The 21,806-nt window shown below is 44.2% G+C and overlaps 1 protein-coding gene across 5 annotated transcripts in view; it reads right to left on the bottom strand.

The window, feature by feature from the left end:
• The window catches only part of TPP2 (tripeptidyl peptidase 2), a 315,654-nt gene that overhangs the window by 149,109 nt on the left and 144,739 nt on the right, over positions 1-21,806 (bottom strand). For all 5 annotated transcript variants that reach the window (XR_003857142.1, XR_003857143.1, XM_029604520.1 and 2 more), the window contains exons 16-18: positions 15,011-15,117; positions 3,613-3,767; positions 3,211-3,327 (exon numbers count right to left, since the gene is read on the bottom strand). Coding sequence is in view for 3 of the 5 variants with exons in the window: in XM_029604520.1 (XP_029460380.1) it covers positions 3,211-3,327; positions 3,613-3,767; positions 15,011-15,117 (379 nt within the window). In the remaining 2 variants the exon portion in view is untranslated. The remainder of the gene's footprint in view (positions 1-3,210; positions 3,328-3,612; positions 3,768-15,010; positions 15,118-21,806) is intronic.

Here is a 21,806-nt window from a genome sequence, read left to right as displayed (position 1 = left end):
GAGCCTCCTTTGATTAAGATGAGCCTCCAGACTGCCGCCTCAGTCTCCTTCCCCCGTTGGTCACCCTTTGCCATTTAGATGATAACCCCCTAGAACAAAAAGCGGTCAACCCACGCGGTTTGCTCGTGGCACCCCCATTCTAGCTGCTCTCATAATTTCAGCTGCCTCAGTCAGTCTTTATTCTTGATGTAACACCGCTAATAATGAAACTAAGGCCAAAGGGGAATAACGAATGGTATTTCACATTCCCATTCCATAGAATCGCAACCAGGTCTTTAAACTCCCTCCTCATACAAATCATTTTCAGAAAAAGATCTTGGAAGATTTCCACTTTAGGGCCCTTCCACAATAGGCCCATCTTGTGAGCTTGTATAGCAACTTTCTCTTTCACTATAAAACTATGGAAGCACGTAACAATGTTTCTTGGGAGATTCCCCCGGGAGTTCCCAATGAGCAGTGTGCTTGTTCCAGTTTTATGGGTGAGATTTCTGCTTCCTCGCATTTGAGGCAAAGATCGCTATGCAGATGCTATCCATCACTTGGAAGCAGTACACAAATTCAGCCCCCTCCGGGATTTCCCTGAATCTCAGGTTTGCCTTTCAAGACTTATTTTCAAGGTCCTCCAGATGGTCATTAAGTTCTGCATTGGAGAGGGCCAACTTATCACTCGTGGTATTCCACTAAACCATATGAGAGACCTGTTCCTCTAACCTTATTTCTGCTTCTGCCACACAGTTTTCCCAACTCAAGCATATTGCATCTTAGCCACAATATCCACATTCTCCTGTTTGATTGCCAACATATCTGACTGGAGCTCTTTAAACTAGTTCTGAAATTATATTCTGGATGGCGTATCCCTCACGGCAGCTTCTGTAAGACCACAGCCTACCACCAGTTCAGCAGGGATAAACCAGAGTCATTGCTGAGGTTCTTCACCCCCCTAAGCCCCCGCATTCGCATAATAAAAGTGTTTTAGATCCACTTTTTTCTTTTGGGATGCCATCACTATTCTCTCTGCAGTTACTGCTTGCAGCATGCTGCCAAAACTGATCGCTCTACCCCGTTCTACCAATGATGTTTGCAGATTAGGTCGGGAGCTTAGAACAAGCCGCCATTCAGTGTGATGTCATTTCCTCCCTAGAAGATTCCAATTCTAATCCTTTCAACAGATTCCATCTGAATAAACACCAGGCTAAGCAGAGTCTGGTCTCCCTTTGAAGCAGTATTCTCACACTGTAATCATGAGATCATTCCTTCAAATGATCTAGAAAGAATGAAGAAGCCTCTGTAAACATGCCAAAAGTTGTCCCCACTAATCTCAGAACCTTTATATAGCCCCAGGCTCTGGTAATCCACATTAGCAGTAGCATTCAGATCTGATGTCAAGGCTGACTATCTGCTGTCATGAAAACTTTCCTCTGTGTACCCAGATGCTTCCTTACAAAGCACCTTGGTTACGGCTATCATTACTTAGGAAGTCTACAGGGCTGTAGCTAATCCAGAAGGAAGCACTAGAAACTGGAAGAGTTGTCCTTGAACCACAAATCTTAAGAATCTCCGATGATCTGCCATGATAAGCACAATAAAGCAGTGGGAATATCGTCCTTGCCACTGTTTCTCGTTTGGGACCTAAACCACCGATCCAACCTGGAGTAGTCAACTCTGGTGAAACCGCACCACTGTTTCCTTCAGGGAAATGGCCAGGATGCAGTAATGGATTTAGGATTTTGCCACCCTTAGGCACTGTTGTCCCCTATTCCCCACCCCCCCATCCTTTCCGGACAAGAAACAACAGAGCAAGTGGTCTATGGCACAGCCCTTTCTCTGCTCTATTTGTTCCAAGCTCACCTCCTCCCTTCTTGTCTCTGACTGATAGGAGCGGGGCTGGATTAGAGAGCTGAGTGGCTTTTCTTTTCTCTCTGCTGTGTATTATGGTCTCAAACCTCTCTTTCTGTTCACTGCACTGAACAAAAGGGGAGGGCTGGAATAGAGTGGAGACCCGTTTCTTTGCTCTGTTCCTTCCAGCTTCACCCGTCCACTCCCGTTCTCTTTACTGAGAGAGGAAGGGCTGGAGCAGGACACAGAAAGCTGTTCTTTGCTAAGTGAGATTCAGCACAGTTGGGCAGAAGCAAATCTTTAACTGGCCAGCTGCCCCCCAGATATTTGCTTCCCTAAGCACAGGCCTAGGGTGCCTAATGACAAATCCAGGCCTATAGGGAGGCAACAATGCAGCAGGAAATTTCAAGTTAGTGGCCACATCTTACCACAGTTAAAATCTACTGGACTGTTGTGATTCAAGTCCACTCCTTATAAAAATTGGCCAGCTGACTTTCCATAAACACAACAGGGGAGTGAATGCTTTGACCTTCATTATATGTTTTGAACACCCTCTGTGCCTCCTACATCCCCTTCTTGGAGCCTTTTTCATCCCCACGAAAGAGCTGAACTTTGCCTGGAAAGCAGTTCCATTGAGATGAGGATTCTTTTTCTTTTCTCTCTTTTCTGGGGTAACATTACCATGACTCTCTGAAACCCAGTGGAAATCTCAAGCCCAGGGAAGGAGAGAAGAATGCATCAACTACAATTCGCTACTGAACAATCTATGATGCTGAGGGTGAAACTCAGAGCTAGGGCCCATTCCGCACCAGTAGCTGGCAGGATTTCTTATGCAGCATAGACAAAATAGTCTGGTGAGGGCAGGGGGCAGTAGAAACCAGTGAAGGGGAAAGAAAAATAAATCTGAAACATGTATATTTTATATTTAGGTAGGGATTGGAAGAGCAATCACCCTTAAACTTGATTATTTGGCCACCTGATAATGAAAACTGATGATCAAGAGAGCTAGTGTAATAGATGCCATAGTCACCTGGACACTGGTTTCTACCTATACTAACAATGCATCATAGGACAAAATGAAAACCTCAATCAGTGAATATCACTCTCTAATACTGTGAGGCTACTTTTTGCAAGTCACTTCCACTAAGAGAATATAATCAGAGAAGCTGGTAAAAGACAAGTGAACATGAAAACAAACACAAAAAACAATTTTTTAAAGCAGTTATCAAAACTATTTGAGGCTCTGCCCCCATATCAGTACTTCTGAACACCCTTCACATTTTCCTTCAGGACAAAGGGGACCCACTAAGAGATGACATATGTTTTCAGGATTGGTAATACAATTTAATGTGAAAATAAAGGAGACAAACTTACAATATTTAGTTGAGGAGTGGCACAAACTAAACCATGGAAAGAAACTGTGTAATCTATGCTGACGTCACTGAGACTTGCCCACCAACGAGCAATACAAAGTTCGATTGTTTTTCCGGCCTATAAATAAATTTAGAAAAAAGTAATTATATTTTCAGAAAATGTTTCATTTTCCTTCCTCCAATAAAAGCACAGCGTTAAAAATGCTATCAAATGTATCACTCAAAAGTATACATTAAAAATCAGATATACAGTTAAATACCTATAACACTAAATATAGTTTTAAAAAAGTGAGATGATCATATTGTTATCTGAACCTATTAACCATCAGATAATGCAGATGGGAACAGCTTAAGATGACAAAGCTATACTATAATTTGAACATAATACTGTAAAACAACTTACTAAAACAGGGAATGCTTCAGTTATTGATCCTTTTTCTGGTAACGAGGAGAATTTGTAGAATTCATGGCTTCGATAGGCTTTTTGTTTTACAAGTTGAACTGCATGTAAAACAAACTTGGAAGAAACCTCAGAAGAGCATGATGATATTGTAACCTCTACAGTGAAAAGAAAAAAATGAGCAATTAATACTCAGGCCGATGCAATATAGTGCGTCCAGCATTACGCACAGCTTAAACAAACTTGGAAGAAACCTCAGAAGAGCATGATGATATTATAACCTCTATAGTGAAAAGAAAAAAATGAGCAATTAATACTCAGGCCAATGCAATATTGTGCGTCCAGCATTACGCACAGCTTAAACAAACTTGGAAGAAACCTCAGAAGAGCATGATGATATTATAACCTCTATAGTGAAAAGAAAAAAATGAGCAATTAATACTCAGGCCAATGCAATATAGTGCGTCCAGCATTACGCACAGCTTAAACAAACTTGGAAGAAACCTCAGAAGAGCATGATGATATTATAACCTCTATAGTGAAAAGAAAAAAATGAGCAATTAATACTCAGGCCAATGCAATATTGTGCGTCCAGCATTACGCACAGCTTAAACAAACTTGGAAGAAACCTCAGAAGAGCATGATGATATTATAACCTCTATAGTGAAAAGAAAAAAATGAGCAATTAATACTCAGGCCAATGCAATATAGTGCGTCCAGCATTACGCACAGCTTAACCCTCGGTAGGATGCGTGTTTTGGACGTGCTAGAATAACTCCTGATGCAATAATGGGATTAGCGTGTCCAAAACACGTGTCCAAACAGGTTCGTAGCTTACAGCACTCATCACATGTAAATGCCATGTAGATGAGACTATTAGCTATTACCCTAGATGCAGAAAATTGCCACTTTGCTAACATACCCTTTCTAATGCAGCAAATTTAACACCAGCCCAGAGGTGTGCATTAGTGATTGTTTAAAATCAAGCAACCCTCACCAGTGAGATAGAGAGGCTGCAGCTTAGCACAAAGAAGATCGACCACTAAATTTCAAGGCTGAGAGACAGTGTAATGCTGGTAGCTACGGCAGGAAGTTGAGCTGCAGTTGCTAAGCTAAAAGCTGCCTGCTGCTACTTAGAAAACCGGAGTAGCATGAGAAGCAGCCTCCCAGGGGCGAGGTGCTGACAGGGATCTCGGGGCTGTAGCAGGGTAAGTGAAGGAGTGAATAAATTAAGTGTTGGGCACTTAATATTAATTTATTCACTTCTTTACTGACCGGATTAGTCCATTCACTGTCACATGTCAGTGAAAGGACCAATCCACTTTCAGAAGGCTGTCCTGAAAGGGGACTGGTCCTTTCACTGACAATTGTGAATCAGGCCGATAGAGAACAGTGCACTCGGCCGAGCACACCATTTAGCCCCCATTTGGCTGCACGTTTTCGACACGCTATTATTACCCCTTATATCCCCGAAATTAACAGTGCTCATCACATGCAAATGCATGTTGATGAGCCTATTAGTTAGTCACCCAAAATACAGAAAGTAAAATGTGCACCAGGCAAGTGTACAGAAAAAGCAGAAAAAAAACTATGATATTAAGTCGGAGGCCCCAAAAATAAAAAAAAATAAAAAATTTGCCCGCGGGTTGGAAAATGGACGCTCAATTTTGCTGGCGTCCGTTTTCAGAACCCGTGGGGCTGTCAGCGGGTTCGACAACCGACATCGGTAAAATTAAGCATCGGTTGTCAGACCCGCTGACAGCCACCGCGCTTCCGCTAATAAGGAAGACCTAAGGAAGCACTAATGTCCCTAGCGCCTCATTAGCGCGGGCCCTAATTTTAATAAAGAATCGCGCGCCCAGGAGAAGTGCCTGGGCGCGCGTCGGAAAAGTGGGCGCTCGCCTCGGAGTGCCGGCTCTCCCACGGAGTTTACTGAATCGGCCTGACTGAAAAGGTCCAAACTGGGTACAGCCCTGCTGGGGGTGAGGAGGAAGCTCTGGCCAGACTGTTCTCCTGATGTAGAGTGCTAGGGTTGCACATATTATCTACTGCGTGGCCCTTTTAGCACGCTAGCTCATTTGGGTATTAGATCCTGCACTCAGGAGAGGAGGATGTGTGTACGTTTGGACACACAGTTTGGACGCATGTTTTTTTGTACTTATATTGCATCAGCCTGACACGGTGTAGGAATGTTGGGCTTTGAAAGTTCCAAAACATTAAAGGGAAGAAAAAGTTTGAAATTTTATTTTTTACACGGAAATAAAGGTTAACAAAATAAACAAAAAAATATAAAAGTCAATACTTTTTATTGGACTAAATACATTTCTTGATTAGTTTTTAGAAAGGAATACTCCCTTCTTCAAGTCAGAATAGAATGAGCAAAAGATGATGTTACGAGAAAATATGAGAGCTGCTTTCCTGTAACAGGTGTTCTCACAGGACAGCAGGATGTTAGTCCTCACATGTGGGTGACATCAAAGGATGGAGCCCAATCACGGAAAACTTCTGTCACAGTTTCTAGATCTTTGACTGGCACCACAGAGCATGCCCAGCATGCCACCAACCCTGCATCCAGCAGGGGTTCCCCCTTTAGTCTCTTTTGTAGCAAAAGTACGAGCGAAAAATAAAATAATAAAACATAAGTGAACCCAACTCTGCGGGGGTGGCGGGTGGGTTTCATGAGGACTAACATCCTGCTGTCCTGGGAGAAAGCAAATGTTGCTTACCTGTAACAGGTGTTCTCACAGGACAGCAGGATGTTAGTCCTCACATATGGGTGACATCATCAGGATGGAGCCCAATCACGGAAAACTTGTCAAAGTTTCCAAATGTTTGACTGGCCCCTACTGGGCATGCCCAGCATGGCACCAACCCTGCAGCCAGCAGGGGTCCCCCCTGCAGTGCTGAAAAGTAAAATAATAAAATGCTACGAACCCAACGCCGCGGGCAGGTTTCGTGAGGACTAACATCCTGCTGTCTTGTGAGAACACCTGTTACAGGTAAGCAACATTTGCCTTCTCACAGGACAAGCAGGATGGTAGTTTTCACATATGGGTGAGTACTGAGCTGAGGATGTCCGAACATGCACCAAATGTACCCAAAGGCTTGCAACCGGCACAATAACTGGGTGGAATTTGGGAGAGGGCATCCTGAACCCCACCGGGCAGGTGGAAGGGTGTTGGTACGTCACATTGGAAATAGGTTACGCAGGACAGATTGGCCGAAGATGGAATCTTGCCTTCCGGCTTTGTCCAAGCAATAGGCTGTGAAGGTATGGAGAGAACTCCAGGTGGCAGCCCTGCAAATGTCAGGAAGCGGCACCAATCGTAGGTGTGCTACTGAAGTCGCCATGCCCCTCACAGAGTGTGCTTTAACATGGTCTTGAAAAGGAATTCCTGCATGCTGATAGCAAAAAGATATGCAGTCCGCCAACCAGGAGGAGAGAGTCTGCTTACCCACAGGTTGCCCTAATTTGTTGGGGTGGAAAAAGAGACGAATAACTGAGTGCTCTTCCTGTGGGCAACTGTATGGTCTAGATAAAAAGCTAGAGCCCGTTTACAGTCAAGGGTATGCAGAGCCTGTTCCCCTGGATTGGAATGGGGCTTGGCAAAAAAGGTAGGTAGTATGATGGATTGGTTTACATGAAAATCCGAAACTACCTTAGGTAAAATGTTAGGGTGAGTGCGGAGTACCGCCCGGTCCTGCAGGAGTTTACTGTAAGGTGGATAGATAACTAGGGCCTGTCACTCACTAACCCTGCGAGCTGAATTGATAGCCAAAAGGAAAATCACTTTCCACATGAGATATTTTAGATCACAGGAATGAAGAGGCTCGACTGATGGTTTCATGAGCCGCCCGAGAATGAGGTTAAGGTCCCAGGAAGAGGCTGGAGGACGTAATGGTGGCTTGATATGGAGCAAGCCCTTCAAAAAGCGCGTTACAAGGGGTTGTCCTGATATAGGGACATCCCTGACACCTTTATGGAAGGCGGCTACCGCACTGACATACATTCTGATGGAAGATGTCTTGAGACCTGATTCTGACAGATGCCAGAGATAGTCCAAAAACTTCGGGATTGGACAGGAAAAGGGATCAAGGGACTGAGAAGAGCACCATGATGTGAACCTTTTCCATTTATAGGAGTAAGATTTTCTCGTGGAAGGCTTCCGTGAAGCAATCAAGACACGGGAAACTGGATTTGAAAGGTTAAGTGGCTAAAGGATTAACCTTTCAACATCCATGGCTTCAGGGACAAGGCTTGAAGATTGCGATGGCGTAGGCACCCGTTATTTTGAGTGATCAGAAGCAGGTCCTTTCCCAAGGGAATGTGCCTGCGAATGGAGAGATCCTGAAGTATGGGAAACCACACTTGGCGTGGCCAGTGAGGTGCTATCAGGATCATGGTTCTCTTGTCCTGGCGTAGCTTCACGAGAGTCTCTCGAAGACTCTCGTGAAGTTACGTCAGGACAAGAGTAAATTATCCCCTGTACATGGAAGATCTGTTAATCTTTCTTTGACTTCCTGGCATAGGTCAGAATACTTGAGCCATGCCCAGCATCTGGGGCTTATGCCTGCTGCTGATACTCTTGAGGCAGTTTCAAAGATATATGCTGCTCTCACTTCGTGCTTTCCATCATAGAGTCCTTTTTGAAGGATTGCATTAAGCCCTTCTTGATATTCATCTGGTAGGGTCTCTGAGAACTCTTGGACTTTCTTGCAAAGATTCCTTGAGTACTGAGTCATGTATAGTTGATAAGTTGCTATACGTGCCATCAGCATAGAGCCATGGAAGACCCTCCGTCCAAAGGCGTCTAAGGATTTTTGTTCTTTACCTGGAGGGGCAGAAGAATGAGGCCGGGATCTTTTGGCCTTCTTCTGAGCAGACTCAACGACCACAGATTGATGGGGCAGTTGGCTTTTATGAAACACAGAGCTCCAGAAATCCGCGAGGCTACTGCTGCGCAGAAAAAAAAAGAGACTGAAGGGGGACCCCTGCTGGATGCAGGGTTGGTGGCATGCTGGCATGCTCAGTGTGCCAGTCAAAGTTCTAGAAACTTTGATAGAAGTGTTCCGTGATTGGGCTCCATCCTGATGTCACCCACGTAAGGACTACCATCCTGCTTGTCCTGGGAGAATCATAAAAACCATTCCTAAGACAGAGTGAAAGGAGAAGAGACTTTGTGGAAGGGGAAGAGGAGGTTTGATGATATGATTTTATATAGTAGATGCTTCAAGGAATAGCGCAGGTGCATAGCGACCATAGTGCAGTGGTGCACAGGCACCACGAATTTTAAAAAGGAGTGCACCGTGCACCACTGACTTTAAACACCAAATACGGGCGCCTCCTCCCTCCTAAAGCACTGGGGTGAAAACATCCTCTGTTGGAATTGCAGGGCTCTCTATCTAGAGGCCTGCATGGTTCAAACATCTACTTTTAGAACTGTGCAGCCCCATGCAGTTCTAAGAACAAGATGTTTGAACCATGCGGGCTTCTGTAGACGCAGAGGACTGTGGTTCAAACAAGGAATGTTCTCACCATAGGGCTGCAGGAGGGAGGAGGTGCCCATATTCAAACTGCAGTGAGATGACTTAGAGATGCTGGTTAGAGTAGGGAAGTCAGGGGAAAGTGCAGGGGAAACATGGAACTGAGGAAGAGAGCAAGTGAAAACTGGAAGCAGGGACTATGAGGGAGGGGCAACAGAAGAAGAATGTGAATTAGGGACTGGAGGTAATGCAGAGGAAGGATGGAAGGCAGGGACTGAAGGGGTTGCTCAAGGGAAGAATGGGATTTGGAGACTCAGGGACAGCAGGAACTGGGGTGGAGAGTAGGGGAAAGAACAGTGACTCAGGGAAAGCAGGGACCTTTGCACTGGGAGAGGGTTAAGAACAGAGGTGAAGATGGTTCTGGGGGCATCTCTGCTGGGTCAGACGGGTAACCCGTGGAAGTATCTGCAGAGGAATCAGTATCATATTCAATTGGGGATGGATGTGGTATTGGATGGACCTTGGGTGCTGGACCCAGTGTGACAGGGACCACTGGAATTATTGGTAATTTAGCAGGTGATATATGAGGTGGTATATTTGATTTTTCCACTGATTATAGAAACAGAGACAGAATGTTGGTAATTTGAGTCATGGCTTGAGTAGCGAGACCCAAAGTGGATGGTGCTGGTGTTGGCTCCGAACTCTTTGATAAAGCAGGTGGGATTACATCCTCTGAATCATGTCCTGGAGCCGGCTGAGGTTGACCAGGGCTTGATGCACCAATCGAAACTATGGAGTCAGATGATAATGCTCCAGGTGAGGTAGGAGTTGTGGGAGAAATATGAGATGGTGAAAACTGGCTCAGACTCCATAATTGGCAGAGGAGATATGTCTCTTGGCCTTTTGTGGCCAGAGTGGTGCTTCTTATGTTGTTTTGGTGGCATTTGCGTTGGCTGTGCACCGGTATGCTTCGACGACGCGCCTATCAAATGAGGCATCGAGGCAGAAATATCTGTGCGTCGATGCGTTAGCAGTTTAGTTGTTGCGCTGGGGTGATGAAGCTTTGACGCAGAGGCGTACTTATGCGTCGATGTGCTGAACGTCCCTTGGTGCGTCGACGCTTCGTAGCTTCTGAGCCGTGTCGGCGCGTCTAACTGCTGGCCGTCAATGCGTCGAGTGCGTCGGTATCCCCAGCACCATGCCCCGGTTTTTCACGGGTAAGCAACAGTGTGTGTTCTGACCTGGGGGGGGGGGGGGGGGTGTCTACTGAGGAGGCTCTCCTCGATGAGGGAGACCTTTTTCTTCTTTTTGGTCCTGGTGATGACCTTACTGAAGCCTCAGATGGGGCATAGGAACCCAAAGTCCTGGCTTGAAGGTCCTGTATCTTTGCTCCCGCTGATGCTGGGCGCGTGGAGACATGCGTCCGCAGTCCGCACAATTTACTTGGTCACGGGAGGGTCCCAGACACAAGTAACAGGAGATGTGGCCATCGGTGGCCGACAATTTTGCCACAAGAGCAAAATTTGAAACCAGGACGTGGCATCCTTTTAGCTGTCGATAATTCAAAGCAGTGCTGATGATTTTCACTGGTTTCTTTCCTTTTTTTTTTTTTTTTACTACACAGAAGTTTCTCTCACAGGAGAGCAGAGCTCCGCGGGCCAACTGCCGCGTGGAAAAAAACTGACTGAGCCTGAGGTTCATCAGAGAGGATATAAGAGGGAGCACCCGGCTGAAAGACTTTACTATACTTAGAGAGCTCCGCCACCTAGTGGCATGGAAGATGTACCCAGACAGCATGGCTAATTCAGCTGCTTATCTACGTGAAAAAGGGAAGAATCAATGTCTGAGACAGATGTAAGGAAGAAAGGGAAGAAGACAAGAGGATAGAAAAAATGGAAAGTGGAATGGAGAAGCGAAAGTCCAGGACCAACATCCACAAACATAAAAAGCCCAGACAACAAAGGTAGAAAATATTTTATTTTCAGTTTTTAGAGTATGTAAAAAGTGAGCTTTGGTAATGTGCAGTTGTTATATCATTACATTTTGCTTAGTTCAGGGGGAATGCATTTCTGTTTCTTTTTTCTCAGTTGTTGCATTGCATGCAGAATTGGGCTTCTCAAGGTTTCCATTCAGTTTTTGTCTGCATTTTTTTGGGGTAGATATTCAAAGGACAGCCAGTTAAGTCCCTTAGCCGGATATAGCTTATCTGGCTAAATTATAAGGATATTCAATGGTAAGTTAGGGCACTGAATATCTGCATACAAAACACTACTTAGCCAGTTATCCGGCTAAAGAGCGCTGCCCCAATCAGCCCATTGTCCACTCACTTTTTCTCTGGCTAAAATATGTTTCTTATCTGGCTATTTAGTGGCTACTGAGTTTATCTGGATATTCAGCAGCCGCTAGATTGCCAGATAACTAGTATTTATCCAGCTATCTGCCATTTGAATATCAGGCCCTCTGTTTTTAATTTGATGTCCCTTATTTTGTATTAGTTAAGGGTCAGTTTGTGCCCTGTGTGTATGAATCAGGTGACGGGGCGTGTAGTATCTTGATTGTTCTGTTTCTCTAGTAGAAGGTGCATTGGTGTTCTAGGGCCTACAGTAAAATGTGCAATGCTACCTCCACCCAGGTACAGTTGCTGCTGTTTGAGTCCTGTGAGTTAGTTATGGTTTAGCAGATTTTCTATATAAGTTCTGAGTGTCTTTTTTGAAGGGTTTTGTATTACTTCACACATTTTCTGGCAGTAGAAGGCGTTTGTGTGGCTGTTACTGCGGTGACGCTAGAATTCAATTGTTTGATGGTGCTGTGGTCTGACCACTAATTAAGTTGTTAGTTGAAAATGAACAACCTTGCCTGTCACCTTGTAAATATTGTAAACACACTCAGTATGTCCCCAGTTTGAAGTGGATTCCTTTTGAGAAGCCTTCATACATAAATTAAATGAGGCTTTCTGTTCTAATTCTGCAGACATAGTAGATCACTGGAAAAGTTCAATTAGAACTGCTTTAGATCAAATTGCCCTCTATGAGAATAAAACAAGGAAGAGAACATACTCTGTACCTTGGTTTACTCTTGATTTGAGTTCTGTTAAGAGAGATGAGGAAATCAGAACGACATTGGAGAAATTTCTTTTACAGCAAGCTAAAAAAGATTTGGTAAAGCTGATGAACACAGGGTTAAGGCAGACTCGTCTAAGCGCCAATGTATTTCTAATAAGATTTGCAAAGCCAATAAACAACCTAAAGAATTGTTCTTCATTGTAAAATCGATTAAATCATCTATTAATGTTACAGTTAATAATAATACAGCAATCTGATACATCAGCTTTTTATTAAAAAAATTGAGTCGCTTGAACTCTCTAAAATGACACAAAAATTGATTATCTTGATACCCCAATTATATGGGAAGCTTTTACAGAAACCAGCACAGAAGAAATCACTATTTTGGTTAATCTAAAAGTTAACTATTGCATGTTGAGTGATTGCTCAAATGTGTCTTTTAAATTGCTTAGAGACGATCTCGCTTCCCTTTGTCACAAATGTTGTGAATTTAATTTTGAACAAAGAACATAAGAAATGCCATACTGGGTCAGACCAAGGGTCCATCAAGCCCAGCATCCTGTTTCCAACAGTGGCCAATCCAGGCCATAAGAACCTGGCAAGTACCCAAAAACTAAGTCTATTCCATGTTACCATTGCTAATGGCAGTGGCTATTCTCTAAGTGAACTTAATAGCAGGTAATGGACTTCTCCTCCAAGAACTTATCCAATCCTTTTTTAAACACAGCTATACTAACTGTACTAACCACATCCTCTGGCAACAAATTCCAGAGTTTAATTGTGCGCTGAGTAAAAAAGAACTTTCTCCGATTAGTTTTAAATGTGCCCCATGCTAACTTCATGGAGTGTCCCCTAGTCTTTCTACTATCCGAAAGAGTAAATAACCGATTCACATCTACCCGTTCTAGACCTCTCATGATTTTAAACATCTCTATCATATCCCCCCTCAGTCATCTCTTCTCCAAGCTGAACAGTCCTAACCTCTTCAGCCTTTCCTCATAGGGGAGCTGTTCCATTCCCCTTATCATTTTGGTAGCCCTTCCTGTACCTTCTCCATCGCAGCTTCCAATATTGTGTTTTCTAAACATCATCCATGCAACAACTCCATTAAGGTTTTTTCTAATTTTCCTTTATATTAGAAACAGAAACGTGACAGCAAAAAAAACCCAGTAAGGCCTGTTTAGTCTGCCCATCTAATTTCATTTTACAATTCCCTCCCTCAGAGATTCCTTATGTTTATCCTATTCTTTCTTAAATTCAGCTAGTTGTTTTGTCTTCACGACCTCTACTAGGAGGCTATTCCATGCATCCACTCCCCTCTTGATAATGAAAGATTTTTTCTGAGACTCTCTCCTTTCAATCTCATCCTAGAGTCTCCTTGGAAACCTTGGATTATTTAAATGTCTCTATCATATCTCTCCCATCTCGCCTTTCCACTATGGTATACAAGTTTAGATCTTTAAGTCTGTGCCCACATGCTTTAGAACAAAGACCACTGACCATTTTAGTAGCCACCCTCTAGACTAATTCATATGCCTTTGCAGTCTCCAGAACTGTACACAGTATTCTAAATGAGATCACAGCAGGGACCTAATACAGGGGCATTATCATCTCCATTTGATGCTGACCATGCCTCTTGTCTATGCAGCCGAGCTTCTTTGTCTCATAATTATTGTGGTCACTAATTTCTAAGTGAAATGCTAACAAATTAGAAAAGCTCTCTCTTCATGCTGGTGCAGCCTCCGTGCTGCCCATAACACCACGCATCCCCACATAGCGGCTGGGCCACCTCCACTTCGTTGCCACCTGCCGGTACTGCCTAGATACCATCGTCCGCTCGGGACTCCCTGCCTCAACGTCCGCGTTGACTCTGTGACCCCAATCAGTCTCTTCTTACCCCAGTCACTGCTAGTCTCAATCACCCCCTCGCTCTTGTATGCCGTAGTGTCCTTTGACGCAGCATCAGATCAGAAAGCACGTCGTCAGTTGCATCCCACCATGCTTGGCACATGTTCACCGCCCTGCTGCTCCTGCCATCGAATCCCCCCTTTTGATTGCTCTACATTGACTCCACTTACCACCACCAAGATGTCAACTGATGCAGCACGGGGGGGGGGGGGGGGGGGGGGAGCTTGGCGCTGCTCCGCCGGCTGAGCACACTGGCCTAGACAATCAACAAATCTCTGTTCATTCTTCTGCCGACTGGTGCTAGCCACAGTGCTGAACTGCAGTATGGAGGATTGAAGAGGGTGATACAGGGTCTGAGCTGCGCTGCAGACTACCGACTGCATGTGATGCTGCCACCATGCTGCTGCCAATATGGCGCCCCAGACAATGGCCGGGACCTTAAATTGGTTCCGCCGGCCATTGCTCAGGCATCTCGGCATGCGCAGCCCCCTAGAAATCTTGCAGGCTTGCGCATGCACGGGATTACAACGTGCAGGAACGACACCGAGAGGAGTCATCGCCACCCCGTAAGCACCGCCAGATTATCTCCGGACCGAGTGAAGGCTGGGTGGAGGGTTGTCCAGTCCTGCCCTTAATGTGAATGTGTTTACCCAAAACGTGAATCTTGCTTCTGTAAACCGTTGTGATCTTCTTTTGGAGCAACGATATATAAAATGACTAAATAAATAAATGAAATACTATGAATAACTTCTCAACATTTTCTGGATACAGAATAAATTGGAAAACATCTGCACTAATGCCCTTGAATACTCTATTCAATAGATGTGAGGTGGATTATTCTTATTTTAATGGCAAATGGAAGCATTAACTATCTAGGTAATATATTTGAAAACACAATTCATGACACAATTAAAATTTAAAAAATAAGAACTATAAATTTTGCTTACCAGCCCAGTTGGCTCCCTGAGGAACTTCAATAAAATGCCTTTGGATTTGACCAGGCTTAAAATGTACTTCACTGTATGTAAGGTCACAGCCAGAAGATTCAGATAACCTGTGGAGATTATTCTTTTTTGTAATTAGGATACTACAAATATAGTTATACCTTGTAGCAGTGAAATGCAATGAGCAGTGAAAAATACTACCATCCTCAATTGTTTTTCTTGGAACAACAGCTAAATGATACTAGAAGTTCTCTACTGCCAAAGCTGGGATCAAGATCTTCCTCCACTTATGAATCAGTGCTATTGTTTCTGAATAAACTAATGGCTCACTTAAGATTTAAAAAAGCATGAGTAGGCAAGAGTCATTATTCTTAACATATTGAAGTCAATATTAAAATCAATTTAGATGGATAATTCACAAGTTTTCTGTCTAAATGGCAAGATTTGCCATATTCAGCCACTTATCCAGCTAAATTATAGCTGGATAATGACTAATCCGGCTAAGAGAGGCATTTTGCCGACGTTTCTAAGAGGTGTTTAGTTACCAAGCTATTTTAACTTATGTTGAACTATATCCACCTAACAGGGTCATTTATCAAATCACATTAGGGCGTTATCGCGATAACGCCCTAATGCATGCGATAAACAACGAATTGCAAAATTGTATGCAAATTTTACAAATTTAGTTAAAAGGGAGGGGTTTCGGCAGAGTTTATGAAAATGAGGGGTGTTTATCGTTGCGTGCGATAGTGTAATGAATGCTATCGCACAACTTAACGCCGGAAACAAATACACCATTTTTCTGGGCATTATGCTTTGTGTTATGCCACAAATCCCGTTTTGGGCTGGGAGAGGGGAGATGGAAGGGGAGGAAAGAGAGAGTCTCTGGGGAGGCACACAGTCAAAAAAGATGAGATTTGTACAATGTACTCTTCACATAGCTTGTTGCACTCTCTACGTAGCTGCTATCAAGCTAGGTCGAGAGTTCAATGTACAAATCTCATCTTTGTGTACCTGTCGTCACTCCAAATCACACAAAATCTTCACTGATGTATACTGTGTTGTTCATACCTCTGACTGTAAATGTAAACCTGCCCCCCAAAACCTCAGCCACCATCAAAACCTGAACCAGAGGTACTAGTTGCCCCTCTTACAGTGGTATAAAATAGTTTACTTATAATGAGAGCCTTATAAAGATCCTCTCTCTTTCTCTCTAGCCAGCAGCAGCCCCAAAATGTGATAAAAGCCTGTCTGGGCACGTCTCAGCGCATGTTGTGTAAATCGCACGTGGCACTAAAATACCTACGTGATGCGGTAAAATAAGTGTGCTTTGCAGTATCTGGAAAATTGCCCTAACCACACCCCTTTTGTATCACGGGTGCTATTCTAGCGAAATTAATAGCAAAATGATTTTATTTATTTGTTGAGTTTTATATACAGTCATTTGGTAAAGCCATCACAACGGTTTACAAGCATCAAACATAAAGCTAATTTAACATTTGCTAATCAAAGAAATAATGGGAGGGTTCAAGGGAGGGGGTAAGGAAGCTTCACAATAAAGCTATCATAATGGATTACAAACATGTGAAGGTTACAAGCATATTAAGATGAGAGTTAACAGCAATAGGCGAATATTTGTAGAATATTTTTAAATAAATATAGCACTACGGGTTGCACGAAGGGGTGCACAAAGGGGAGTATGATGAATCTAGGTCTAAGTTTGCTAGATAACTTTAGGCCTGTTTTAGAGCAGCCCTAAACTTATCTGGCCTTGGGTGGTCGAATAACCTACCACTTACTTGATTTCTTCAAAAGATATTCAATTAAGTGGTGATAAAAATCACACAATCATGGGACTCCCAAGCCAATGTGACCCCCTCCCACCACAATCACAAAAGTATGCCCCCATCCTCTCAGAAATTAACAAATAAATCGTATATTGGATCTGGCCAGGCCCGGCCCTCCAGTCCTCCCTGTTAAATATACAATCAATATAGGCTTCTTGGCACCTACCCCCGACACATACACACTGCTACCCTCTCGAAGCCCTCCCACCCACTTGCTACCTTAATTGCAGCCTGTTTATCTCTCAGAGATTCCAATACATAGCAATTCTGGGCCAGTATCACTATAGGACTAGTGCCAGAAGCACAGTCTATCAGTGTAAATGTTCAGTCCTGGGTTGAACATTTGCATTGGAAGCATACAAAAGCAGTGCATATGTTCAGTCCAGAGTTGAACATTTACTCTGATAGCATATGCTTCCAGCATTAGTCCTATAGTAATGCTGGAAGTGGCTCAGGATCGCTATGTAGTGTGATTCCGGGGAGATAAATGGGGCAGCAATTAAGGTACCAGGTGGGTAGAAGGGCTTCAAGAAGAGGATGGCAGTGTGTGTGTGGGGAGACACTCATATTGATTGTATATAAAGTGGGGCGAGAGGGACGGACCTGGTTGGATCCAATATATGATTTGTTAATTTGGGGGGTTCTGGCCAGCAGGAAGGCAGGGCATACTTTTGTGGTGGGGGGGGGGGGGGGGGGGTTTGCATCGGTCCATGATTCTGTGTTTGTGTTTTTTGTTGGTTTGTTTTTTTAAAGGATCGCCACTTAACTGGTATCTTTCGATGATATCCGGTTAAGTGCCAGGTTATCTGGCCACACAATGGCCGGATAACTTTAGGCTTAATTGGGGATATTCAAAGACTTGCCAGTTAGGGTTAAAGTTATCGGGCTATAGGTAGCATTCACAATAAATAACATTAAATCACTCATACCCACCCACATGCTACCTATAGCCAGATCTTAAGGTGTTTAGATTTCCATGTATGGTGAAGAAGAATTTAGTCCCGAGCAGATGAGGTGGAGAGTTAAAAAGATCACGACTATCGACCCGGTTGGGTAACAGAGCATGGAATAATGTTTGGACAAATTGATAAATGCTTATAAGGTGATATTGCAAGTGATGGTTGCAGCAGAGTCAATGTTGTATTTCCCCTGATGAAGCCATTTTGGAGAAACAAGGGCCTCTTGTAGGGTGATTTGTGAAACATCGGTCGTTTGGAAAACTAAGGGAAGTTTCAGCACTGGTAAAGGCTGCACAATGCAAGTATTGGCCTACATCAATAGAAAGAAGATCAACACTCACAGTGAACATGGCAGTCAACTGATGGATAAAACTGTTGAAGAAATCATTGTGACTATGAGTTCATTTTATTGAGTTTTGGGAATAGCATAATTGACATAAGTGATAATTGAAGTTATATAATCATTTTATTTTTTTGTTATATAACAGACATTAGGTCAATTTAATTGCTGTATTGTAAATCATTGCTCAACCACAGGTGTTTGTTCATCCTGTTACACTATTTTAATAAGTGAATGAATGTGGATGGGTATGAGTGATTTAATGTTATTTATTGTGAATGCTGTGTAACATTTAATAATAAAGATTGTGTACTCTCATTCAATTGTATGTTTACAATGCTCTTAAGGCACCAGAAGCAGCAGCATTAGTATTGGAAGGCAATGTGGGGTTTGTAAACCAGTACACACTCACAGACCCTGCCCTCATATGAGTTTCTATGGTAACAGGAAGCCCTATGTGAGGAGGTACTGGGATCCATGCAGGGCCTGTGATCTTGCACTGGCTCACAGGCCCCGAGCTGACCTTCATTACTAATGCTGCTGGAGCTTGCAGATCACCACTGGGCTTGGGACTAGCCATGACTGGATGGAAAGGCTGAGTCTGCATAGGCCAGTGAAGATTGCAACTGATCCTCTCCTTCTTATCCACCACTTGAATCTAGCCAAGAGAAAAGTTTTGCCCCAGTCATCCCTCTTGCCCTCTCTTCTTACCAGTGGTCATCAACCTTTGGCCTGGGCCCAAAGGAAAATGCTGCTGCTGGCCCTGGTGCTGTGTGAAGGAAAGGATGAGATGCAAGAAGGGTTTGACGGTTGGATCAGCTGAAGGATAGACTGTGGAGGGTGAATTTTTTGCAGTTGTATTTAACATTTTAATGTTTAATTTTTAAGTTTTTGTACTGCTTGTAACTTACTGTATTTTTATTATGTAATTCTTGTTACCTGCTAAGGTCTGTGGATTAATGAGTCACAAATTTTAAAAACAAGTAAGTAAGTAAGTAAATAAACAAACAAACAAACAAATAAAAGGTTGATGGGGTGAGACAAGATCAGCTGGGGGTGATGTGAGAGAAGGGTTGGAGAGGATGAGGTAAAGTAGGGAGTTGATAAAAAGTGGATGTGATTAGAGTGAGGGTATGGGATGAGAGGAATGCAGAGGATCAGTTGGGATAAGAAGGGCTTGGGGTAAGAGAAGTAGCTGGGGAGAAACAAAAGGGGTAAAAAGTGGGTGAGGGTTTCTGGAGAGGTAAGAGGACCTGGGGGATGTCAGAGGGGATCAGTTATAGGGGCAAAGGTTCAGAAAGGAGGTCTGCTGGAGGGAGAGGAGGTTAAGAGTAGGAGTGATAGAGTTGTTGGGGGTGGTTTGACAAAATAACTGTTCTCTCCTGATTCAAGAAGAATCTCTGGAGGGGTGGAAATTTAGAGTAAGGATCAGCTGGAAAGGGCTGAATTTGTGAGAATAGATTAACTGGGTACGGAGAGGAGGAGACTGGAGTAATTTTTAGATGGGGACCCTACCCCTATTATGTTTTAGTCATTCTTTTGGGGTCATCTGAACTTTCAAGTGCTAAAATAGGATCATACAGGCTAAAAGTTTGGAAAACCCTGAACTAAAGTAATTACCACAAAGAATGGAATTCTAGGAAAGGTATTTCAGTACTTAAATTTAGTGGCTGAAGGAGTATTTCAGTAGCTCAGTGAGCAACCTTGGTTTATCCTTTCCTGAAGTAATCAAGGTCCTGCTACTGGGAAGATCCAGAAAATAGTTCTTATAAGAAATGGTCTTATTCTGTTGAAATTTTTCTTGAGGTCTCTCAGTGACAGCAAGGGACATGAAGAACAATGCAGTCCAGCTGTTCTTGACCTTGGACAAAGTCTCTTCTACCTTGTCTCCAAAGCTTTTCTCTCCTGGTTATGGAGAGACAGGCTCTTAAAGACTTCAGTATGTAGACTGGAAATTCAATCTCAAGTATACCAAATGGCAGTCTCGCATGCTCTGACCAAAACAGAAATCTCTCTCAAACCTGATCATCAACTGGTCAGCAGAAAGAATGATCCAGTTAAGGTTTTACACTACTCAATCTACTGGTATATAGTACTACTCTTAGAGTAACTTGTACAATAAATCCTTCAAAAGAGTAGAAGGCAGTGAAAGGAAGGAGACCAGCAGGAAGCAAAGAAAAAGGAAGAATGCAGGAGAAAGGAATGTCAGATGGAGGGAATAAATGGTAAGAAAAAAAGATGGAAGAGGAAGGGGAGAAATGGAGAGAAGGGAATGAGGTGGGGAAGGGGAGGAAGGAGGAAGGAGGAGACAAAGAAAGGTAGGCAGGCAGGAGGGAGAGCAAGGGGAAGGAAGAAGGGCAACAAGAGAGCAGAAAAGGAGAAGGGGTGGGCAGATGAGTAGGAGGGAACAAATGTAGATCTTTAGACAGGAACATTGTGGGGAGACCTACCTCTTGTTTGCAGGAGGGCTCAGCCAGAGGACTGAGAGTTTGTGGGTCCCGACACCCTGTGATTACCTCCCAAGCCTTGTGGTCATCAATCGGTGTCTGGTGAGCCCATAATAGCTGCAAGACAGCAGCGCACAGTGGGTGCATTGCGGGGAGACCTGTTTGCTTTCAAACCCAGTGAGGTAATAGCTACAAGTGCTTCTTGCTGCTGCTGGGGAAGGTCCTCTGCAAAATCCTGGACTCGCTTCCAGAGATTACGGTTGTATTGAGTCATGTAAAGTTGGTAAACTGCAATGCAGCAGACCAGCATGGCACCTTGGAAGACTTTCCTCCCTATGGCATCGAGTTCCCTATGCTTATGTCCCGGAGGAGTGGAGGCATGGGTGCGGAAATGACGGGCTTTCTTTAAGGCAGACTCCACTAGCACCAACTGGTGGGGGAGCTGCCTCTTCTCGAACCCTAGGGCATGTTGCACCAAATAGGTGGCATCGGCCTTTCTATAAACTGGGGAATTGGAGATGGGGTGTTCCCACATACGGAGAAGCTTCTTAAAAATATCATGGATCGGAACTGCCACAATCTCCTTAGGAGTGTCAATGAACTGGAGGACTTCTAGCATTTTGTGATGTGCATCCTCCTCCATGAGGAGTTGAAAGGGAATGGCCTCAACCATAGCCCTAACAAACCACGCAAATGACAGGTCCTCAGGTGGTGAACGGTGCTGCTCCTCTGGGGGAGAAGACTCCGAGAGGGAGTCGTCTGAGTACTCTGAGGACAAGTCTGTGGAGTCATCACCCCAAGGGTCATAAGGACCTTCTTCCTCACTTGGGCCGGGGCGCCGAGAGCCTTGAGGGACATCGATCTTGGGCTCTGAGGGCTTTGGAGGACGCAAGGGGTACTGGCGACACTGATGTATCCCCCGGCATCAAGGGGGATCATTGGCCCGGCAGCAGCTCAGGGAACTGTGGGCGAGGGTACCCAGCCCCATTGACCTCATCCTCCTCGGAAGACCAGAGGAGTGGGATCGCTTCGTTGGAGGGCATCTGTGGCCAACAGGGCATCGATGGCCCTTCGGGCCCCAGCCGCATCGGTAGGGCTCCCAGGACGTCCAGACACTCTAGGAGGGTTGCCAACATCGATAGCAGAGGCTTGGGCACAACTATTGGAAAGTACCAAAGTCCAATTATTCTGGATGGGAGGATAAGC

This window comes from Rhinatrema bivittatum, chromosome 5 (genome assembly GCF_901001135.1).
Source record: "Rhinatrema bivittatum chromosome 5, aRhiBiv1.1, whole genome shotgun sequence".
In the NCBI taxonomy this organism is placed as follows: domain Eukaryota; kingdom Metazoa; phylum Chordata; class Amphibia; order Gymnophiona; family Rhinatrematidae; genus Rhinatrema; species Rhinatrema bivittatum.
Note: the sequence above shows the minus strand (reverse complement) of the source record. Positions and strands in the feature narration are given on the sequence as shown.